Source organism: Apis mellifera, linkage group LG14 (assembly GCF_003254395.2).
Source record: "Apis mellifera strain DH4 linkage group LG14, Amel_HAv3.1, whole genome shotgun sequence".
In the NCBI taxonomy this organism is placed as follows: Eukaryota; Metazoa; Arthropoda; class Insecta; order Hymenoptera; family Apidae; genus Apis; species Apis mellifera.
This window is the reverse complement of record NC_037651.1, coordinates 143205-166953: the sequence shown is the minus strand read 5'-3', so window position 1 is coordinate 166953 and position 23749 is coordinate 143205. Positions and strand designations below refer to the sequence as shown.

The following is a 23749-nucleotide window of genomic DNA, read 5'->3' as shown; positions in this document are numbered from 1 at the left end:
GATGCTGTATTTTTTTCATAATTATTATAATAATTTACAATAATCTATATCTGGATTTCTCACAATAAGTCATAGTAAATCATGTCAGAACTCAATCATTTATAGAAAAATTATTTATTATATCTGGTTAAAATATATCTTGTTTACTATAAAATGTTAATTAATGTATTTAATTTTTTTCTATTTTTTTAACAAGGATTTGTGCAAAAATCTTTTTCATAATTCATCTAGAAATCATAAGGAGGGGAAAAATTCTTAATTGGTATCGCATAAAAATATTGTTATATTCAATTTATTGATGTGTGTTTGTTATAAATTTTTTCAATATTAATCATTGTTAAAGTTGCTATCACTATATCCTCGAGATCACTCCAACCAAGTTGAAGTATTTTAAATTATATATAATTTAATTTTATATATATATAAAATTTTTTAAAATATACAAATTTAAATATTATCTAAATATTTTTCTCAAAAATAACATTGCCCCAAACAATATCATTTCAGATCTTTTATTTAATAATCCATTAGCATCTGAAAATAATGGGAAAAAATGTTCGAAGAAATTTTCCTTGGATAAATAGATTTAATAAATCTCATGAATATAAAAAATTATTTTGCAAATTGAGTTTTTGATTTATAGTTATAAAAATTATTTTATTCAACATAGCTTATGTATCATATGAATTTTGAATGGTTATGTATATATTGTTACCAATATTATCATCATAGCGACATAGAAAATATAAAATATATATAAAATGATAAGATCGATTCTCATTGATATCAATGATATTGATTAAACGGAAATCATTTTTTTGATATATTTTCTTTCTCTTTAAATAATGATTATTTTATTATATAAACAAATGAAATTATTATATATATGGAATAAATTAAAATGGAAATAATTATAAACAAATAAATCAAATAATAGTATCAAATGTTCATCGCATGTAACATTGGTATCAGAAATAGGATTTCGGGAGATTTTTTTTCTAGAAATAGAGGAGAATCATGAGCTTCCTCAGAAGTACTCTATCAAGGCTCAGTTTATTCAGAGTAATGTTAATTAGAATCATAGCAGCAATGTATTCTACAAAATAATATTATTATGAAAAAGCTAAAATTCGACGAATATTAATTAGAATTACTCAAATTCTTAAAGAAAAACTTCAAAAACTTAATGATTTATTATTTTCAATTAATAGTAATTTTAGAATTATAGAACAACGAGAGCGGATAGGCAATCTCTGTAATATTATAAAGAATATGTAATATATATTTATATAAATAGAGAAATTTATTCGGTTGAATTCAAGCGTATGGTCTTTTTATTTAAACTCTATTTTTCTTTTTGTCCGCGCTCTCTAATATTAACTGCATATCGCTCAATGTTTTTTCTTATAAGGAATTTTGTATACAATTTGAAATAATTGCAAACATTCGGAATAAACAATTAATTAATTTATTAATTATATATTTTTGATTTTATTCAAAAAGTCAACATGAAATGTGACTTCGAAAAAAAAAGACACAAATTTACAAATTTGACTTTTCTCTTCGTTAATCACATATTCAAAATTGATTTCAGATATATAGATTTTCGTTTCAATGTAATAATCTTTTAATTTAAATTGTGTTTTGTTCTAAAATTACAATGGAAAGGAGAGCCAATCTCAATATTTACCATTGAGAAGTTGGCTTTTGTTGATTGTTCCCAAAAATAATCGATCCAAATTAATAATTTTTCAATTCGTTATAGTTTTAGCTAATGAAAAATTTAAGAAATCTTGATAAATTTTTATGTTTTTAAAAATTCTCATCACTACAGATGGAACTTGTCAAGATTTTGATTAATGGGCATAAAAATACAAATCAATTTTTATTTCGGTATATAAATAATAAAAAATCAAAAATAAAGAAAAAAATAACAAACATTTGTGGAAATAAAATCATTTTCAAAAGAATTACCATAAAAAAAAAATAAGAGATCGGCATAAACGGAGAATTGCTAACTTCCATTTCTGCTCCTACTAAAATCATGGATTTAAAGATAAAAATAAGTCCATCTTTGAATTTGATTGTGAATAATTTGTGAAGATTTTTGATCATCGAGATCAACGATAGAAAAATTAAATTATGAATACAGATTCATAATTTTTTCAATTTTGAAAACAAATTATGTTCTTAAGATAAATTTTATTGAGGTAGCTTTTCGTTAAAGATAAGAAACTTAAAGAATGAAAAATATTTTCTACTGAATAAAAATTGTTTTTTAGATATTAATTATAATATTAGTTATAATAGATTTTTAAATATTATTTTTCTTGAGAAATATCGATTAGATTTTTCAATTGGAAAAATACTTGATAAAACAAAAATTATTTTCAAAAAAAAAAAAAGAAAGAAGAAACGAAGAAAAAATAAGAATAAAATAAAAATTCCTGAACATTTACAGAAATTTTATAAGCATTATGCACAAAGATTATAACAGAACGGCAAACTGTTGAATTTTAAAAATTATTTATTGATTTACGAAATTTGCGCAAAGAAAAAGTTGGCAAATGTGATATTGTTTAGCATAAAATTAATTATTTTTTTTAAATTTTTAATTTAATTATAATATTTAATATAATGTATATATATAATTATAATTTAATATAATATATATATATATATATATATATATTAAATACTTGATAAAACAAAAATTATTTTCAAAAAAAAAAAAAAGAAAGAAGAAACGAAGAAAAAATAAGAATAAAATAAAAATTCCTGAACATTTACAGAAATTTTATAAGCATTATGCACAAAGATTATAACAGAACGGCAAACTGTTGAATTTTAAAAATTATTTATTGATTTACGAAATTTGCGCAAAGAAAAAGTTGGCAAATGTGATATTGTTTAGCATAAAATTAATTATTTTTTTTAAATTTTTAATTTAATTATAATATTTAATATAATGTATATATATAATTATAATTTAATATAATATATATATATATATATATATATATATATATATATATATATATATTGGGTTGGCAACTAAGTAATTGCGGATTTTTTTTAGAAAATCAAAGACAATTTTTTCATGGAACTAAATAACTTTATTCTGTAATGTGTTGCCCATTTTGATCAATGACCTTTTGCCATCTTTCAGGCAGCATCATAATTCCACATTCATAAAACTTCTGGTTTTTATTAGCAAAAAACTGAATCAGGTACGATTTGATATCATCATCATTATTGAAATTTTTACCATTCAAGGAGTTTTGTAAAGATCGAAACAAAAAGTAATCAGATGGTGCAAGGTCAGGACTATATGGTGGATATGGCAAAACATCCCAACCAAGCTCCAATAATTTTTGCCGAGTGACCAAAGATGTGTGTGGCCTTGCATTGTCATGATGGAATACAACACCTTTCTGATTTGTCAATTCGGGCCGCTTTTCTTCAACTGCATTGTTTAATTTCGTTAGTTGTTCAATGTAGACAACAGAATTGATCGTTCGGTTGGGTGGTAAGAGTTCAAAATAGACAATTCCTTTGTAATCCCACTAAACTGATAATAAAACCTTCTTTTGATGAATACCAGCTTTTGATGTTGTTTGAGCTGGTTCACGTGGCCTGCTCCACGATCTTTTCCGCTTGATATTGTTGTAAACAACTCATTTTTCATCGCCAGTTATCAGTCGTTTTAAAAATGGATCATTTTCATTACATTTCTTTAGCAAATCGCAGCTGTTAATGCGTTGCGTTAAATGCTTTCCTTTCAGTTCGTGAGGAACCCATGTATCGAGTTTTTGAACATAGCCAAGTTGTTTTAAGTGGTTTGCATGTATGTGATATATGAAGCTTCTCTGCAATCTCACGAGTTGTATTGTGACGATCCGAATCGATTATTGCTTTGATTAGGTCGTCATCAATTTCAACTGAAATCCGCAATTACTTAGTTGCCAACCCAATATATATATATATAATATAATATTATATATAATATAATTTAATAATTTAATAAATTAATTTTTTTTAAATATTTTTCCAAATATTATTATATCGTCCAGATATAGTATTATATCGTAGATATCCATTAAATATTCAAATGTAGCATTATAGAATTCAAATATTATTCTAATAATTATTCTAATATATTATTTTAAAATATTGTAATCCAATTTCCATACAAAAATAATTTTTTTTTATCTTTTTTGTCCATTCAAATCTACTACTTTGGAAATCAATAGCAATCAGGAGTCAAATAAAATATTGGGAATATGTAATATTTCTTCTTGACAATAAAAGTAATAATTTCGTTTAATCAGTTATAGTTAATATAAAATTTTATAATCGTCTTTCTTTTTAACAAGTACAAACGGAAAACTATTCGACTTTTTTATTAATTCTTATTTCATTATTTTCTTCGCGATGATTAAAAACTGTCTATGAACCACAGATTAATAGATCTGTGTTCTTCAATCTTCAATCTTTTTCTATTTGCATTAAATGAATTTATTTAAGACTTTGAAGAATACTTTCTTTGAAAATAATACTTATTGCAACGATTAGATTAGAATAGATTTGGATAAAATTAAAGGTATATTTAAAAATAACCAATTTTAAAAAATGTTTATCGATTTAAAAATTTTCTGAGATTTTGTACTTTGTACTTATTACAAAAAATTTGTCAAGAATTTTTAATTTGTTTACAATATTTGCATCGCTTATATTGCATCGTTGAAAATAAAATACAGTTGAATCAATAAATGTCAAAATTTAAAAATAAAATTGATGCTATTTCCCGTTTTAGCATGTTTTTTAAAAGACGGTAAATTTATCCTAAATATAGATATGTCAAATTTTACAATTGGAGCAAGAAAAGCAAGAAAAATCATTTATTTTTTGAAAACATTGAAAAGATAAAAATTAATTATTATATAATTAAAAAATTGCTAACAATGATGAATTCGATAAAATATTTTCAGCGTTATCTTACAGATAGAAATTCTTGTTGAATCACATAGCTTTATTAGGTTAATGTTTAAAAATATGAATAACTAACCCAAAGAATAAAACATCTACAATAATATAATTGGAATTCAATATATGGAATTATAAAGAAAAAGCACATATATAATCAATGTTTTATTAATAATACATTGCATCGAAATAAATGGTAAGAATTGTTTATGCCAAGAAAAAAAAGACAAATATAAAGAAAAAGAAAATGAATGTTTTCTCTGGATTGTAAATGATTTGTGAAGTTTTAAAATTTAAAAGATTAGAAAATGACACAATTGAAAAATATAGAATCGGATTCATATTTAATAAGAAAAAGGAAAACAAAAACCAATTTAATAAGACATAGTTTTTATTAATTTTTTATTAATTTTTAATTTATCACAAAATATTATTGTATGTTAAATGTATGAAATTTCCTGAAATTAAAATTAAAGGAATTATTATTTCGAAAATGAAAATTGAAAAATTATAAAATGCTGACGCTACTGGTGGTATCTCAGAAAAAGATGAAATTTAAAAAGATGCTATTAATTATTAATTGAATTTTAGAAAATAAAATTTTAAAAAATATTATTGAAACATATACATCAGTAATTTTATTCGGTCTCTCTTGACAAAATAATAGAAGATTGATGTTTGCATGCAATACTTAAATTGAAAACACAATTGTTGAACAGAGAAAAAATCAAAAGCTCTAAAAATTTATAATTTTGAAATCATTTTAAAAGTATATATAGTATATACTTTATATCGATATATAGTAGCAGGTATATTCGCTCCCCTTTTGAAATTAAAATCAATATGATCAATTATTTTACAAAATAACTTAAACTAAAATCTAATCAAACTAACAAACAACCATAATCGCCAATGCTTTTGGAAATTTCTAAGATAAAATTTCGAATCAAGAGATTTTGGTTTGAGAGAATTCTGGTTTGAAGGATCAATATTCGCATCCGTATTGGATTAATGAAAAATGAATGTGTATTTGATTTAATTAAATATTTATAATAGATAATGTATTTTTTTAATAAGTAGGCTTTTTTTAAATAATTTATTTGTTTTTATTAGAATCTCTCATAAAAAATAGATGATTCGATTATCAGAATACAGCTAGTATTTATTAATAAAGTTTGAAAATATTTTTTTCGTGAAACATTTTTTAAAGATATAAAAATTATCAGGATAATGTTTTGAAGATAATAGACCTGATAATTATCATAAAATAAATATCTACAAAAAAATATACAAATTTATATAAAGATTTATCTTAATATAAACGATATAAAGGCTAAAATAGAAATAACTTGTATTAGCTGATATTTTAAGAATTACTGAATTGAATTTAATCATTAAATAAATAAAATAAATAAATATAAATACTTCTGCTTTTATCTTTATTATATTCATGAAAAATATCTAAAATGAAAAAAATGTAAATTCATTTTTATTATTGGAATACATTCGGATGAAATTGTTTTTACAATAACTATTTTTAATAATTATTTTTTCAATAATTCAATAATTTCAATAAAATTGTTTTTCATGCATACATTTTCATTTAATAATTCATGTTTTAAATATATATAAATTTAATCTACTAAATTATTCTTTAGATTCTTAATGAATTCTTATAAAATTATTTTCTGTTGAAAATTAGTTAAATTAAATAAATTAGTTAAATAGTTAAAGAATTGAATGACGATTTAATATAATTAATTTTTCTATAAATGGAATTTTTATAACTTCTCTGTATAAATCATATCAATATCATTGATTTTTTTAATGGAATTATAATTTATATTTTTAATTTAATTTATTAATTTATGTTAATGAATTTTTAATTTATTAATTGGTGTAGCTCTTTATTTTCTATAAAAAAAATGTTAAACTATTCATGTAAAAAAAAATTAATTTGGAGATTAATTTAGGACATATATTAATTTTGTAAAATTTAATATATAAAAGACAAAGAAATGTATAAAGATTTTATATATTTCTGTAATAAGTTAAATTTTAAATTTAAAAATAAAACTAAGCTTATTTCATTTAACTTTTATTTATAATTATAAAAATTAAATATATTTTTTATGCATAAAGGATTTATATTACATTAATATTATAAGATTCATTTTTTATTCTTTTGATATATAAAAATGATTTAACTGGACAAAGAAATTCCAATTTATTAATCAATTAATTATAAAATATTGACAATAAATCCAATATATTTAAAAAAATAGAGATTTATTGATTGAAAATTTCAGATTTACTTTTAAATCATATATCATAATGATACGCATTAGAGGAAAATAATTCTGTATTCCACTATATTTCAGACAATATATTTATAACATTCTTTGTATTGTATTTTATTTCTAATATTTGTAAAAGTCAAATATAAAACATAGATATAAAAGATAGATTAAAAGTCAAATAGATATTAAATTTTAGAGATTTTTATGAGAAAAAAATGTTATTTCCTTTTATCCAACAATGAAAAAATATGCTTTAGCATTGTAGATGAGCAATATTATTTCATGACATTCATGCAAATGCTTTCTAAAAAATTTTGCAGTTGATCAGAAAATTATTATAGCATTGTCTATAAAATAATAAAATAATAATTAAAAATGTGAAATTTATATTTAGGAATAAATCAATGTATTGAAAAAAAATAATTTTTAATTATTATTTTACTATTTTATAGGCAATTCTTAATCTCTAATGCTGAAATAATTTTCTGATCAACTGCAAAATTTTTTAGAAAATATTTGCAAAAAAACAATTTTTAAATATATAATGAAGATAAGCTATGAATGATAAATAATAATAAATGATTTTGCACTTTCTTGAAAGATTGAAATAAGTCAATAAATTCGTATCAGAATAAACATTAGTTTACAGCTAAATATATCAAATATACCATATAAACATGTAAGAAAAGAAAAATTATTTTGAAATCTTGAAAACCATCCATTTAGAAAATATTTGTAAGTATAATATGTTCTCAAAAAAGTAAATCTTATTTGAAACATTTTTTGAAACGAATTATATTTTGGAAAATAATTGCATGTGAAACTTCAAATCGAATATTCTATATCAGAACAACAAATTATTATTGAATTATTATTGAATTAACAAAATAATTATTATTGATATATATATATATATATATATATATATATATATATACACGTATATATCAATATATGTCCCAAAATTCACGCAAGATTTGAAGTTTGCACGATAAAGTATTGCCAACGAAAAAAAAAAGACATCGTAATAGCTGACAGTTTAGGATTATTAAAAATGAAGCGGTACACGAAAGAACAATATTTTCATTGTTAATATTTTAAAAATAATGAAGGTTTGATAGTTCGCAATTTTCATAAAAAATATGCTCGGAATAATGATTTAATTTCTGTGAAAAGATTAATTAAAAAATTTAGGGAGATTCAATTAGTAATTTTAAGCATTCTAATTGTCCTTCAAGTCGTTCAACATAAAACATCGAAGCAATTCGTAAAAGTATTGCTGAGAGTCTAGGGATTCGGCACTATGGTCAAGAATTGAATATTTCGAGAAGTTCTTTATAACATATTCTTACGAAAAATTTGTATCTTCATGCTTACAAAGTTCAATTGACTTAAGCTACTATTGACCACGCATGAATAGATTACGGAACAATAATAAGTGGATGCTGATTTTTTTAACAAAATCATCTTCAGATAAGGCTCATTTTTATCTTGATGGATTGCATTGACAAAATTGTCATATATTTGGGGTTCAGAAAATCCACGAGTGATTGTTGAGAAACAAATACATCCATAACGTTTCATTGTTTGATGCGGATTTTGGGCTGGAGACATTATCGGACTATACTTCTTTGAAAATGTGATTGATTAGGCAATAATAGTTAGATGTGAACGATATATCCAGTTTCAACAAGACAATGCCACATGTCCTCCCAATCAGTCCAAGAAACAATTCAATTACTGCATAAGTCATTTCCTGATAATTTCATTTTGATCATTAGAATTGATCTCCCAGATTATGCGATTTAACGCTCTTGGATTTATTTCTTTGGAATTTTTTTGAAGTCTAAGATTTGCCAACAATCCTATCCATGCCTTACAGGAGGAAATTAAGCACTGTATCAATGAAATTCAGCCACATATAAGATGGTTATGGAAAATTTCAATAAAAGAATATCAGCAAAGCCATAGAGGCTATTTACCATGGATATGCTATTCGATGCATAATCCTATATTGTATATTTTATGATCAATAAAAAATTTATAATTTTTAATTATAAACTTGTGTTTTCTATCAAAATTACTTCTTGCATGAATTTTGGAATATCCTTTATATATATTGTTATGCAGCACTTATTGCGTTCGTAAATTTGATATGCAATTGAAAGCAAGAAGTTTTAATTAAGATTTTATAAATCTTATATATTTTATATAATACATAGTATTAATATACAATTCTTATAATCTTAAATTATTATCTATAAAATTATAATTATCATAAATGTGTAGTATCTTTATTGTCTTATTAATTGTCAATATATTTAGTATTTGAAATTTATAATTATTCATCTCGACAATTTTAGAAAGTTGAATTTATAAATAATATTTAACTATTTTGATGTGAAGAAGATCGAATGGTGAAATTACAATAAAATCGAATGTTGCAATGTAATTAATCGTTGCAATTTAATAATAATATACAATGGCGTGAATATCAATAAAAATCGCTTGGCGTTCAAAATGACCTAATTGCGGAATCACTTAACCCGTTCATTCATTGTAACAATCATGATTGTGACCATCTAACAGCGGATATTATAATTGGCAGATCTATCAAAGATATATTGATAAAATATTATTATTACATCATAGACTTAATAGAACTTTTAATGGAATAACTTAAAAATATTTGTTAAATAGAATAATAGTAATACGAGAAAAGATTAATATTTCAGATTGAGAGCGAATTTTGATATAATTAAATAATAAAGAATGTGTAGATAAGAAAAGAGAGATTAAGAAAAAAATGTGTTTTGGAATAACATTAATAAGAATATGCGAGAAAGAGTTTTATAAAAACAAACGAAATAATAGAACAAAATATTGGGAAAAATTATTAAGAAACTTGTTTTATTCATTTATTTTTATTATTTTTATTATATATATTATTTTTATTGATTTCAGAAATCATGTAATAAAATTATAAATTATATTCTTTTTTCTTGATCTTCAACTGAAAATAAATTGAAAATAATATCTTTAATAAGATAACTGAAAAGATTTTGTATAGAAATCATTTTTATTGCAAAATGGTATCGAAATTCAATTTTTTATTATATATTAAATAATATAATTGTAAGATGTAAGATTTGCACAATATTATAGAGTGAATTTAAAAAAAAGATTTCAATGTGAAATGAAATTCTTAGAGAAATTGATAATTAATATATACGGATAACTTAATTTGGCACTATAATACACTTAATTCACAAGTTTTTAAAATATAAACAATAAACAATCTTGAACAATAATGAGATCTTAATTAATCGCATGTTGGTTATGCAAGTTTGTTTAAAGAAAATTAGCGAAGAAATTTATTGGAGTTAAATTATTTAAAGATATATTCAGAATAATGAATTTATAGAGCATAAGTTCATCCTATTATTTATTCTAACAATAATTTAAAAAAAAAATTTTTTGGGAAAAATGTTAATTATAATGTTTTTCGTACTCTAAGAAACTATTTCAATTTTTAGAAACATTTCGTTTTGAAAAGTTCATTGCGATTCGGTATCGAATTGTTTTTGAATAAAATGAACGAATAAATGAAAAAATATTATAAGTAATTTTATAAATAATAATCTTGAAGTTTAATGAAGTTTAATTAAATGAAACAATGACAGAGATAAAAATTATATGTACGCTATAATTTGATGATACAATTATCAAATTAATAAGATAGAGGGAAAAAAGAAGCAATTTATTTAATTACTTAAGATAAATTTTTTTCATCAAGGATAATAAAAATGACAAGTAAAGAAAAATATATTAAATTTATGTTATTAAAAAAAAAGAAAATTAAAAACAATTTTCTCTAATTATTTCAAATATTGGAAGTATAAAAATATAAACTAACACAATTTTTTTTAATAAAATATAGTAAATAGAATCAAAAGATTGTATTTTTGAAAAAGTTATACTATTTTTTATTATTTTTGAAAAAGTTATAATAATTTCTTGAATATCAAGAAGAGGATATTAAAAAGCTTTGAAAATTGTTTTGAAATAAAATAGAAAAAACAAAAGAACTTCAATATCTTTATTTTTTCACAGAAATTGTTTATGCAGCTTCTATAAAACTTAGAAAAAAAGGCAAGACAGTTACTATAAAATTATTAATAAAACACACATGTTCACCAGTCACATCTTCCGCGATTTTAAAATATGATAAATCTGAAATTTTACAATCACAAATGTCATCCGAAGAAGCATTATCTTTAATAATAACTTTGGATTTATTGAGAGAAACATAATAATTTGCGTTCGTCAACTAAAATGCACAACATTAAATGCATCCATTATATAAAATATTAATAAAATTAATGAAGCTTTATCAAAAAAGAAATTTTTATAAATAAACAAAAATGTAAATGACTTTATAAAATTATTTATTAAATAAAACATATAAAAATATAATAATAATAATTGACTCATTTTTATTAATTAATAAAGATGATTTCACTTTATTTTGTAAGTGGGATTTCGACGGAAATTCTAGTTTTACAAATTATAAACAAAAATTAGAAACAAATTTAATGATAATGGAAATTTTTTTATTATTTTTTATGTTTTAATTGATATATAAAAATAATTCAACATGAAAAAATTTTATTGTTTTTGCATATTTATTCAGATGCAGTAGATGAAAGAAATAAATCCATAAATTATCCAGAGAAAAAGAGTTGTACATGATCAAACAAATTCAAAATTTACAGTTATATTTTGTAAAAATAGAAAAAATAAACTTTCTTTTTAGTTAGAAAATAAATAAATGAAAAAATATATAATTAATATATAATTATTAATGCATCCATCCATATTTGTAATACTAAGATTTTTGAAACGAATTTAATTGATTTGTACAGAAAAAAACCTATTCAAATGTAAATTCAGTCAATTATCAATTCTATTGCTTATATTCGGTTTTTTTGAATGTTTACTCCACATTTCAACTAAAATCAATAAGAAAAAAATTTATATTATATTCTATAAAATAAAAAATCAATTTTTGAATAAAAAAAGATTAAAAACAGATTTCAACAAAATAGAATTATTATTATAATCGATATTTGAAAACAAATAATGGAAATACTGTCAGAAAATTTTTTGTAAATTTTATAATATAAATTAATTTCGAGAGATATAACCATAAGAAAATTTAATGTTATTACATGAATAACATAAAAGAATTAAAAAATTACTGCTTATTAACTGCAGAAAAATTATACTGGTATGATATTATGATTCATTTTTGTATATAAAATATTTATTCATGGAGAAAATATCATTGAAAATAATATTTTATTGAAAATTAAGAAATTTAGGAAGCCAATAATATATATAAACATAATAATGACATAGGGAACATTATACATGAAAAATATTATGACGAATAAAGATTTATTGCACAAATTAATTTTAATTTCAGATCCATATCTAAGTTTTTTTCATAATGAAAAACCAAAAAAAAAATAATAATATAAAATGAAAATATATTAAATTTGATATTTTTACCGGCAAATATGAATAAATCAAAAAATGAAACAGATTTTAATATTGAAGAGTTTGAGATATAATATAATGCATTTAATAATTATTTATTATTATTAAATATATTATAATTAATTATTTTTTTAAATTTTAATTTTAACGAATAATATACTATTATATATTATAATATATTATTATTATTATTATTATTATATATTTACAAGAATCACATTTTAAATCAAAAATCTTTCAAGAACTAATAAGATTCTTGCTTGGAATAAAGAAATAGAGAATAATCCTGCTACATTTCCAATCATATAAATTAATAAAACAAGATATAAAACAAAATATTATTCTAATATTTAATATTTATTACAGAAAATTAATATGATCAAAATGAATCGATTGTTTTTCGATATACCATTCACAGAATGAGTCAAAACAATCGTCAGCAATAATTTTGTGTGAACAGAAGCTGTGTTTGCTTACACAATATAAAAGATTTTTTTCTATTTAACAAGAAAATAGCATAAAATATACTGAAAGAATAAATAAGAAAAATATTAGATAAAATTCATTAATAAAATAAGAACATAAAATAAAAAAAAGATTGAAAATTTCCTCGACAAAATGAAGCGTGCTATAATAACCGTGTTCACTTAATGAATTTTCAGAAGAAAAAATATAATTTGAAAATATAGTATCAATCACATAAAATAAAAAAAAAATCCGAAATTATAATCAAATTAGAAAAGACCATACATAATTATACTACATTAAAAATGTAATTTATCGGATTCGACTTTCACTAAAATAAAAATAAAAAGATAAAATAGAAAATTGTATACATAAATCAATTGGTGAAATAAAGGTTGTAAACAAAATATTAATTGAAAAGAAATATAGTATTAATTCTTTGTTCAAAGAATATTTTTTCAAAATGAGGATGTAAAGATTCTTAATTTTTGGCATTACTTTATTTTCCATCTTGGAGAAAATGGTTTCGATAAGGAATGGATTCTTTTGCAGAAGTGTTCTTTCGAATCTAGATCGAAAAAATTGCAACAAGATCTCATAGAACATAAAAGTTTAATAATAATTTAAAACGATAGATGAAGAGCTATATTGAAACTTGGTTCATTTTAAGAGAAGTAATGATATTCATCTGATATAAGAGAAATGCTTTTGATAAGAAGTGAGAAGATTTCTCATTTTAGAGAGAGGATTTAATTGCTAATGTTTGGAATCCATCCGAGAAAATGTCAAGAAAGAAGGATGTAATTCAGAAATAGACGATAAAATTCAAATTTGAATTTGGGAAAGAATACAATATTTGAATATCTGTTTATGGTATGATTTTTTTGAGACGTATGCACGAATGTCGAAGTATTAATTATTAGGAAAAAATCACTCAGATATACAATAAACTTTTTCAGATAACAAATAAATCAAAGGCATATATTATTTGAAATTGAAGTGAGTATTCAACTGTTGCAAAATATGTTCATCTTTTTCTGAAAGAAAAATAATGTTAATATTGTTATAATGTAAATAAACTCATGATTACAATAGATCATAATCAACGTGAACTATGAATAAAAAGTAATAAGAAAATGTTATCATCAACGATATCAAATCATTTCCTATGTAAAAATGATCGCCATGTAAAATATTAAAATGTAAATAATAGTACATAAACTGATGAAGAGCAAGTTTTTGGGCTTTTATAACATATATAAAAAATCATAATTTCTTAATTAATCTTTTATAATTAAAATCTTTATGATTGCATTATTATTATAAATATTTATATATATATCTATATTTATAGTAGCAAACTTTATTTAAGATAAATGTTGAGATTGTTAAGAATTATAATACTAATATAATTATTTAGAAAAAATACATTACTATATTTTATATGTTATAATCTATTATGAAAAAAACAATTTTATTTTGTATTCTAGAATTTGATTTTTGATATTTTTATACAAGAGATCCATTTATAATTATTTTTGATTAAGATTTATAATATTTATAAATATAATTAATTATAATTATAAGCAATTAAATAATTATAATTATAGAAATAAGTATGATAATTTTAATTAATTAGTTTAATTTTCAAGACCTATTTTATAATTATAATTAATTATTTATTATATTAATATAATATTGCTTATTTATTTATATAATTTAACTTATTTTATTTTTATTTTGATATTGATATTATTTTATTTAAGCAAGATTAATTTTTAATTATAGTATATATTATATAATAAAATTATTATAATTTGAAATATATTTACTAATAATAAATATATGTAACTTTTATGCATGCTTATTTATTGGAGTTAGATTATTTTGTACTTTAAGAAAGTTTTGTTTAATTTCTTTTAATATTTGATTCTCTGAATTTTTTGTAATATAAAAATATCATTTTAGAAAAGATGTTTGGATGTTAATGGCATGTTTATTTTTAAAATTTCTTTTGTATCATTTTGTATAATATTCCATGTATTTATATTGAGAATTGGTCTTCTATCTGTTTCAATAAAATTATTTTTATTTGTTTATTTTAAATTCTTTATATTTTTGTTTAATTTTTTGATTTCGACTACAGACTACAATTTATAAATTGATTCAATATTTTTTTTATATCGTAATTTATTTGAAATCTTTTGAAAACTTCTTTTCGTACAGTATTTTGAGATCTTAAATTTTTTTTATTCCAGATGTTTATTTTGAATGAAAGCATTTCCTTGATCTCTGATTTTAATAATTTGATTCAATAATATCCTTTATTATAGAATCAATTCTTTCATAGTTGCTTTGAATTTAGTTATTTTTTTTAGCTATGACAAATAAAGTTTATCTAAAAATCTTGATCTTTGTTTTCTTCTCTTGTTTCAATCATAATATAAACAGGAAGTATTTGGATAAGTGTAAATATTATAAAAGGAAATTTTATCTTTGTCATTAATATTTATTCGTATATACAATAATTCAAGTATCTATCTTATCAAATCATTACTCTTTTTTCTTTTTAGAATTCTTTCAACTGCTTTCATATATTTATTCAAATGTTTTTGTTTTGAAGATTTTCTATTAGAATTTATTGTTAAGGCAATAATATGGTTATCCATGTTGTGGAATATATAATTACGGATTAAGAATTATCATTGGATTTTTTTGATTTTATTTTAATTGTTTCAATTTTTTAAAAAAAATGCTTATAAGAATGCTATTTATAATGCTATTTAATAGATGAATTAGTTTTATCAAATTTTGTATTATTAATTTATCTGATTTGTATATTAGAATAGAAAATATCACTGTGATTTTAATTTTTAATTCTTAATTCTAACTCTTGTATAACCGCCTTAGTTCTCTTAATTATTCTATTTAGCAATGATTTATATTTTTTTTATCATATTAAGATAAATTGTTTTACAATTATTTTACAATATAATTTTAATAACATATTATTATACTATCTTTCATTGTATATAATATGTTTTTTCTAACAATTTTCGATTATATTCATCATTGGATGATTAAGTAGATTATGAAAAAATAATATTTTTTCTATTATAAAATATATTTCTATAATTTTTCTATATGTATTACATAGTATTACCATATTGAAAAATAAATATTTACTTATTTATATGATTAATTTCAAATATTTTTTATTATTCATTCTCTCAAAAAAAAAATATAAATCTGTTTTATTCGATTTTATTCCAGATCATTGCTAATTACTTGTTATTTTTTCACAATTTTTGCTTTTATCTTTATTTTGCATATTTAAATCATGATAACAATATATAAATCAGAATCGTCCGCATTAAATTTTTTATTAGCAAATAAAGTTCTTTCTTCAATGAAATCTATCGTTTATCAATTATTCTTTCTTGTATTTGTTGTTAATGGAAATTTCATTTCCCAGAAATGAATAAACTTGCACTTCTAGAAAATATAATTTAATAAAAAATTTTGCATGATGTTAATTTGAAATTTGAGACAATTCATATATAATCAATAATCCATTTTTTCCATCTTGATAACGTTAGTAATCTTTTTTTTTTCATAATTTATTTATTTTAATAATTTTAATAAATTCAAAAATAATAATAATTTTGATTGTTTAATTTAATTTATTATTAATGAATTTGCTTATGTAAGACATCATACTTGTTGACAAATCACAAAAAGATATGAATAATATCGATACAAAAAGTGTTAAGTATGTTATTATTTTTCCAACTCTCTTTTTTCTTTGTAATATAAATATTAATGAAAATATCTTTGTTTAATAGAAAATTTTTTCTTTTTAGAATAAAAAATTTATGTTTTATTAATTATATTTACATTGTGTAATGCGTGTGTACACGCGTGTATCTGATTCACAATAAGCAGCAGTATTAAATGAATTTCAAAATAAAAATATATGCGTAATATATTACAAAAATTCTTGTTATTAAATTAATTGTAAATCATTTATATAGATTAAAATATTCTTAAAAATTTTTATTAAACAACAAGAATATTATGAATACAAATATTAAATACTTCTTAAATTTTAATGATCAATAATAAGATTATTAGAATTAAATAATAATTAAATATTGATGTCCATAAGTACACAATAAGTACAGAATTACAATTTTTAAAGTAGAAAATAAAAAAATTTAAATTTTGTTTAGATTAATAAAATTATTCAAATTTTATTTGAAGCAAATGTTTTGAATAATATAAATTGCCAGAAACTTGAAAAAATATTTCAAAATAGTGAAATGAAATAAATTCATGTTATTCAAATTATTATTGTAAATTATTCGAATTTAAACGAATTCATTTATCTGTGCCAGATTTTACGAAATGGCTCTGACGTTTTTTTCGATGTGAATGAGAAAACTTATAAAAATTTTATCATGAGCAAGAAACAAAAATAGAAAAATACAAATAATTTTAAAGAGTTAAAAATGTATTAAAATATCAATGAAATTATTAAACATGTTGTAAAAATTAGTTTATAAAATAGAACATTTAAATTCATTAAATGTAATAACGGAAATATTAGTTTTTAATATCATCAATATAGTTTTTCATTTTAATTTAGTTAATTTTCAACTTTTCTACTAAAAAATTTAATAAAGAGAAATTGTTTTTATTTTTATTATATAAATTTTATTATATTTCTGTACATTAAATTATTATATTTTATTTATAATAGAAATAAAATAGTTTTTTTAATTTTAAATATTATTTTTTTATTTTTTATTATTCCTTCTCTCTTACTTATTTCTGAATTTAATATTTAACCTAAAATATTTTATGAAAGATAACAATGTTTTTTTATTTTCATTCAATTACTATATTTGAAGTGATTAAAGTTATTAGGTCATATTAAGTTATAATCTATATATATATATATATATATATAAAATTTATATATATATATATATATATATATAAAATAATGTATATGTATTGTATAATATAGATACAATGGACTGAATTTCAAACAAAATCCATTCTAGAAAACAATTTCATTATCAAATTGTTTCAATTTCAAATTATCTTCATTATTTGAAATAATATAAATTAAATAAATTTATTTCAAATCTATAAAATTTATATAATATAAAATATTTTATTACAATTTTACAAAAATTAATAAAATTTTCTATTTTAAAAAAATATATTAATAAATAATAATAAAAGAAGTTTAAAAATAATTAAATATTTTTATTTATAATACTACAAAATAGATAAATATTTTATAATAATTAATTAATTAATAATTATTATTTGTAATAATTAATGAATTATTAATATTAATTAACATAATTATTAGTTTAGAATTTTGTTTTAAAATAAAATTTAATATATTCAAATAAAATATTATTTTATATATTTATATTTATATTGTCTTTCATAAAATAAAATTATTTTTCTTATGTTATTTGTAAAATAATAAAATATTTGAAATAATTATTTTAAATAATTATATATATAATTAATAAATAATTATTTATAATTAATTTTAAAAAAATTAAAAAATTATAATAATGAATTATTAATATTATTATGAATAATTAATATATATAAAATAGTAGAGTAAAATGTAAATTAACGAAAATATCGAAAATATGAATAAATAGAAAAATTATTATTATGAAAATATTGCTTAAGACAAAAATTCCACCAGAGGTGGAAAATTTTAATATTGATTATGACTTATGACCTTCATTCATTGTTTGTTAGGCTTAATGAATTCTTTAAAATTTAGTTTGTCACTCTACTTTCAATAGTATAGTTCATAATTTCATGTTATAATTACAATCTTTAAGTTCTTATTAAATATATCATCAGTTATCTTTTTATTGCAATTATTTTTTAATATTTTTTTAAATATATCTATTCAATTTATAATGTATTGTGAAATGTTATATAACGGGTATGTAATAATTTTTCTTATGTGGAGCATTGTATATAATGAAATACTAGAATATATAATATTATATATAATAATAGTATATATATATATTATATGTCGTTTTCATATTTAATAATTAATGTTCATACATTTCTATAATTATTGAAATGATTAAAATTGTTCTTATGTGTTCTCTATGTTGGATATTGAACTTCAATATATCTTTACATTAAATCATCTAACTCAAATTTAATTAATAATAATATAAATATTTTTCACATTTTCAAAATATAAAAAAATTAATATTACGATTTATTTCAATCAATTTAATAATTATTTAATAGATTGTATAGAAATATTTAATATAATTATATATAATTGATTCGTAACAATAATAAACATTATAAGACTATTTAATTGATTATGAAATAAAAAATTTTTTAGAAATATTTTACAAAAATATTGATAATAATATTATTTCAAAAAATATATAACTATATTATATATGTATATATATAATTATATATATAATATATTATATATATTAATTATTATTTATAATATACATTTTATATATATATTATAACATATTTGTTAACTTTTTTAAAAACATAAATTAACTTCTACATCTAATAAAATATAATCAAATATAATCAAAATATTATTTAAGAATTATTTTACTCTAGTTAAAGTAATTTCATTTAGAATCTGCAATTTAAAATTATAAAATTATAAGAAATATAAAATTATTTTGTCATTGTATCATAAATGTTGAAAATTATATAAAATTTTAATGACTATTAATTGTTTATAAATATTTGTAATATTTCAAATTTCAAAAACATTTCAATGAATATTAAAAATATTAAATTCTTCTGCAATAAAAAATTATAACTTATAATTTGTAATTTGTATTGTATTTTTTATTTTATTTCAAAGAATTAAAATATTACTTATTATTTAAATATATTGTAATTAATCTATGATTCTAGAAGAAGAAAAGAAAAATAATATGTCATGAAAATCAAATATTTAAAATAGTTGAAAAATTAGTTTTATATTTAGTTTTTTTATGAATGTTTTATTATAAATTTATTTTTATATAAAATTAATAATAAAAGATTTTAATTTTAATAATTTTCAAAACAATTATCATGTATCATAATATTTGCATATAAGAATATTTTTAATGAGAAAAAATAATATATTTACAATAATATAATTACAATAATATAATTACATACATAATTTTAATTATACAATTTGACAGAATTCATCTTAATTGAAATCTCCAATTCAATCATCATTTATTCAGATTATTATAATATTATAATATATATAAGTAATAACTTTTAGAATAAAATTAAAAATATTTTAAGGAATTATTAATAAAAAATATAAATTAGCTGCAATTTAATATTTTAAACAACATACATTTTTTTTAATGATTTAATAGTTTTTAATATTTGACAATTTATTAATATTATAATAATTAAATAATCATCTATATTTCAGATTATAATATGACTTATTTTATTAAATAATAACGATTTTATTATTATTTATTAATAATGATTTTATTATTATTATTTATAATAATTAAAAAATTTTTTATTATTATTTTGTTATAATAACATGATATAATTGATATTATTTATTTATAATTAAATGATTGATATTTATAATAAAAAAATGTTAATCATAGATCAAAATCATACAACAAATAATTTAAGAAAAAGAAGCTTGATATAATATTTTTAATTTTATTTATTTAAATAATATGTATAATAATAAATATAAAAGTATATATATTAAAATTCTTATATTTCTATTTTAGGACAAATCTACGAAAATTAGATAAGCATGTTTCTGGATTTGGCAACACTTCCATTTTCTATAGCATGCAACAATTTATTCGAACAGTGCGCGAAATGGAAGATACAATTTTAATTCCCAGACGGCTTCTAGATTTAACTGTAAACGATTTACAAGATACAATTTATTTGGAAGACAAATATAATTCTATCGTTAAAGCAATTTGGCCTAATACAGATTTGTATCATCTTTATAATATTATTAATCAAATGAAAGTTGAAATGTTATGGTCATATGATCATATGAACAATTATCATGATTCAGAAGAAGATTCCATTTTAATACAAAGATTTAAACATGCTAGGAGTTTAAATAACACATCAGTGTATAGTATAAAAAGTACTGGTACTTCTTTTAATTCAGAATCAGATGTAATCATTGAAAATTATTCTGAAATGATAAATCAAGACGGTGCTAATACTATTATACGATCTTTTAAAAAACATTTACGTGGATTACATTTTAATATTCAAAAAATGACATTAGCTGCTGAATATTTGATATTAACATATCAAAGAATGATCGATCATCAAACATAATTTTTTAAATAATTAAAAATACAACAACATATTAAAAAGTTATATTATATTACATCAAATTATAAATTTATTGAAATATATTGAACAAATTAATACGAACAAATAAATATATTATCACTTATAAATAAGCTATATTTACATTATTTTGATAGTATTTTCTAATTTATATTATATATCATATATAGAAATTATATATAATATATTACATATTAAAGAAAAAACTAAATAATATAACTTAATAATAATAATAATAAAACATAATAAAAAAATTTTTAAAAAATTAACAAAATGATATTTTTCTATTTCTTTTTGAAATCATATTATTTTCTTTTTGGAATCATATTAAATATTTATTTCTTAATACATTTATAAATATTACTTATTTTTAAAAAAAATATAATATATTTGAAAACAATAATAATTTTTAAAAAATAGGATATATTTATTGTAATATTAAAAAAACGAGAAAAAAACTATAAATTCTTATATGAAAAAGTTGCTATTTTTGACATTAATATAATAATTATTAGAAATTTAGATAATATATTTTATATAATGTATTTACAAAATTGAATTTCTTTACGATTTTTTTTTATATTACAAATTAAAAATTGAAATTATTGAAAAATCTTCAAAATTATCCTTCACATAATTATGTAATTATAAAAAATTTTGAATTTTGTCAATAGAGATGTTTAAATTAGTTTTTTCCTATTTAATCGATAATAAAATTATTATTAGATCTAGAAGTTGTTATTATTGTACATGTTAATTTTCAAAAATATATAAATTATTTAAAATTTAGATTTAATGTGCCGTTTATAAATTATATTTATACATATCAATTTTTTTTTAAAGTTTGAAATTTGCTGAATGTAATTATAAAATTGTTTAATAATTATAAATGTTTAATAATTAAATATTATAATATTATAAATTTATCAATTTATAATACTTGTTATATTCATATTACAATAAATTTCTTATGTTACAATTTTTAACATAATAAAATACTTGTCAAATTATAATAATTATATGCTATATAAGATATTTATTTTATGTTAATGGTTTATATTATTTTTTATCCATTTACAATTACAATCAATCAAAAATGTAAAATAATATAATAAATAATATATTTAAAAAAATTATCTAATTCGAAAATTTTGATTTTAATGAAAATTTGTGTATATAAACATATATACAAGTTACGAAATAATTTTTTTTGACAGAAAATCTTTTTGAGATGAAATCAATCAGCAAAGTTTCAATATTTTAAATATTATTTTGTATAAAAATAGAACATTTAATGGTATTATAAAATTTTTATAATTTAAAAATTTATTTTATTTCGTATTATTAATATTATAATATATTTAAAAATATTATAATATATTTAATATATTTAACTATAATATATTTAAAAATATATTAAGAATGTATATGAAATTTTGATTAATTATACAGAAGAAATTCATTTCATTTCTTTAATCAAATTAATATAAAATTTATTTAAAAAATAAAAAAATTGTCTTAATTTTTTTATAATTTTTATTTTTTTATAATTTTTATTTTTTTTTAAATAAATTATTCCATTAATACTAATTTTATAAAAAAATATGTCAGATTTGGATAATTTTGAATACAAGCAATTTTAATATATATATAATATATGTATAACTTTTATAAATATATATATATATATATGTATATACTTATTTTTTATAATTGAATTCATAGAGAATATATGTAGATTAAATATATATTAATATATGTAAATTAAATTTATATATATATTTTTTTAATGAAATTATTTTTTTTTATTGTATTATTTGATTCAATAATTTTCTATAAAAATATTAATCTATTCGTATGAAAAACTATTAGTTTACAATTTTTTAAAACTTATTATATGAAAAACAAGAAAAATATGAACAGAAGAGTATTTTGCATATTTCTTGTTTTTCTTATGATAAGTTCTAAAATTTAAATTAAAATTGATTTTATTAAATTGAAATTTAAAAAAAAAAATTTTTCTATTAGTCATTAAAGTA

General features: G+C 18.8%; 1 protein-coding gene across 2 annotated transcripts in view; it reads left to right on the top strand.

Annotated features, from left to right (window-relative positions):
* The window catches only part of LOC102654783, a 44722-nt gene extending 22966 nt beyond the window's left edge, over window positions 1-21756 (top strand). The window contains exons 1-2 of one of the 2 annotated variants that reach the window (XM_026444924.1): window positions 19131-19302; window positions 21119-21756. In XM_026444924.1, coding sequence (XP_026300709.1) covers window positions 19277-19302; window positions 21119-21695 — 603 coding nt within the window. In that variant the 5' untranslated portion in view covers window positions 19131-19276 and the 3' untranslated portion in view covers window positions 21696-21756. Of the gene's footprint in view, window positions 1-19130; window positions 19303-21118 lie in introns of those variants that run through there. The other variant, XM_026444923.1, reaches the window with a different exon arrangement.
* Window positions 21757-23749: the final 1993 nt, after the last annotated feature.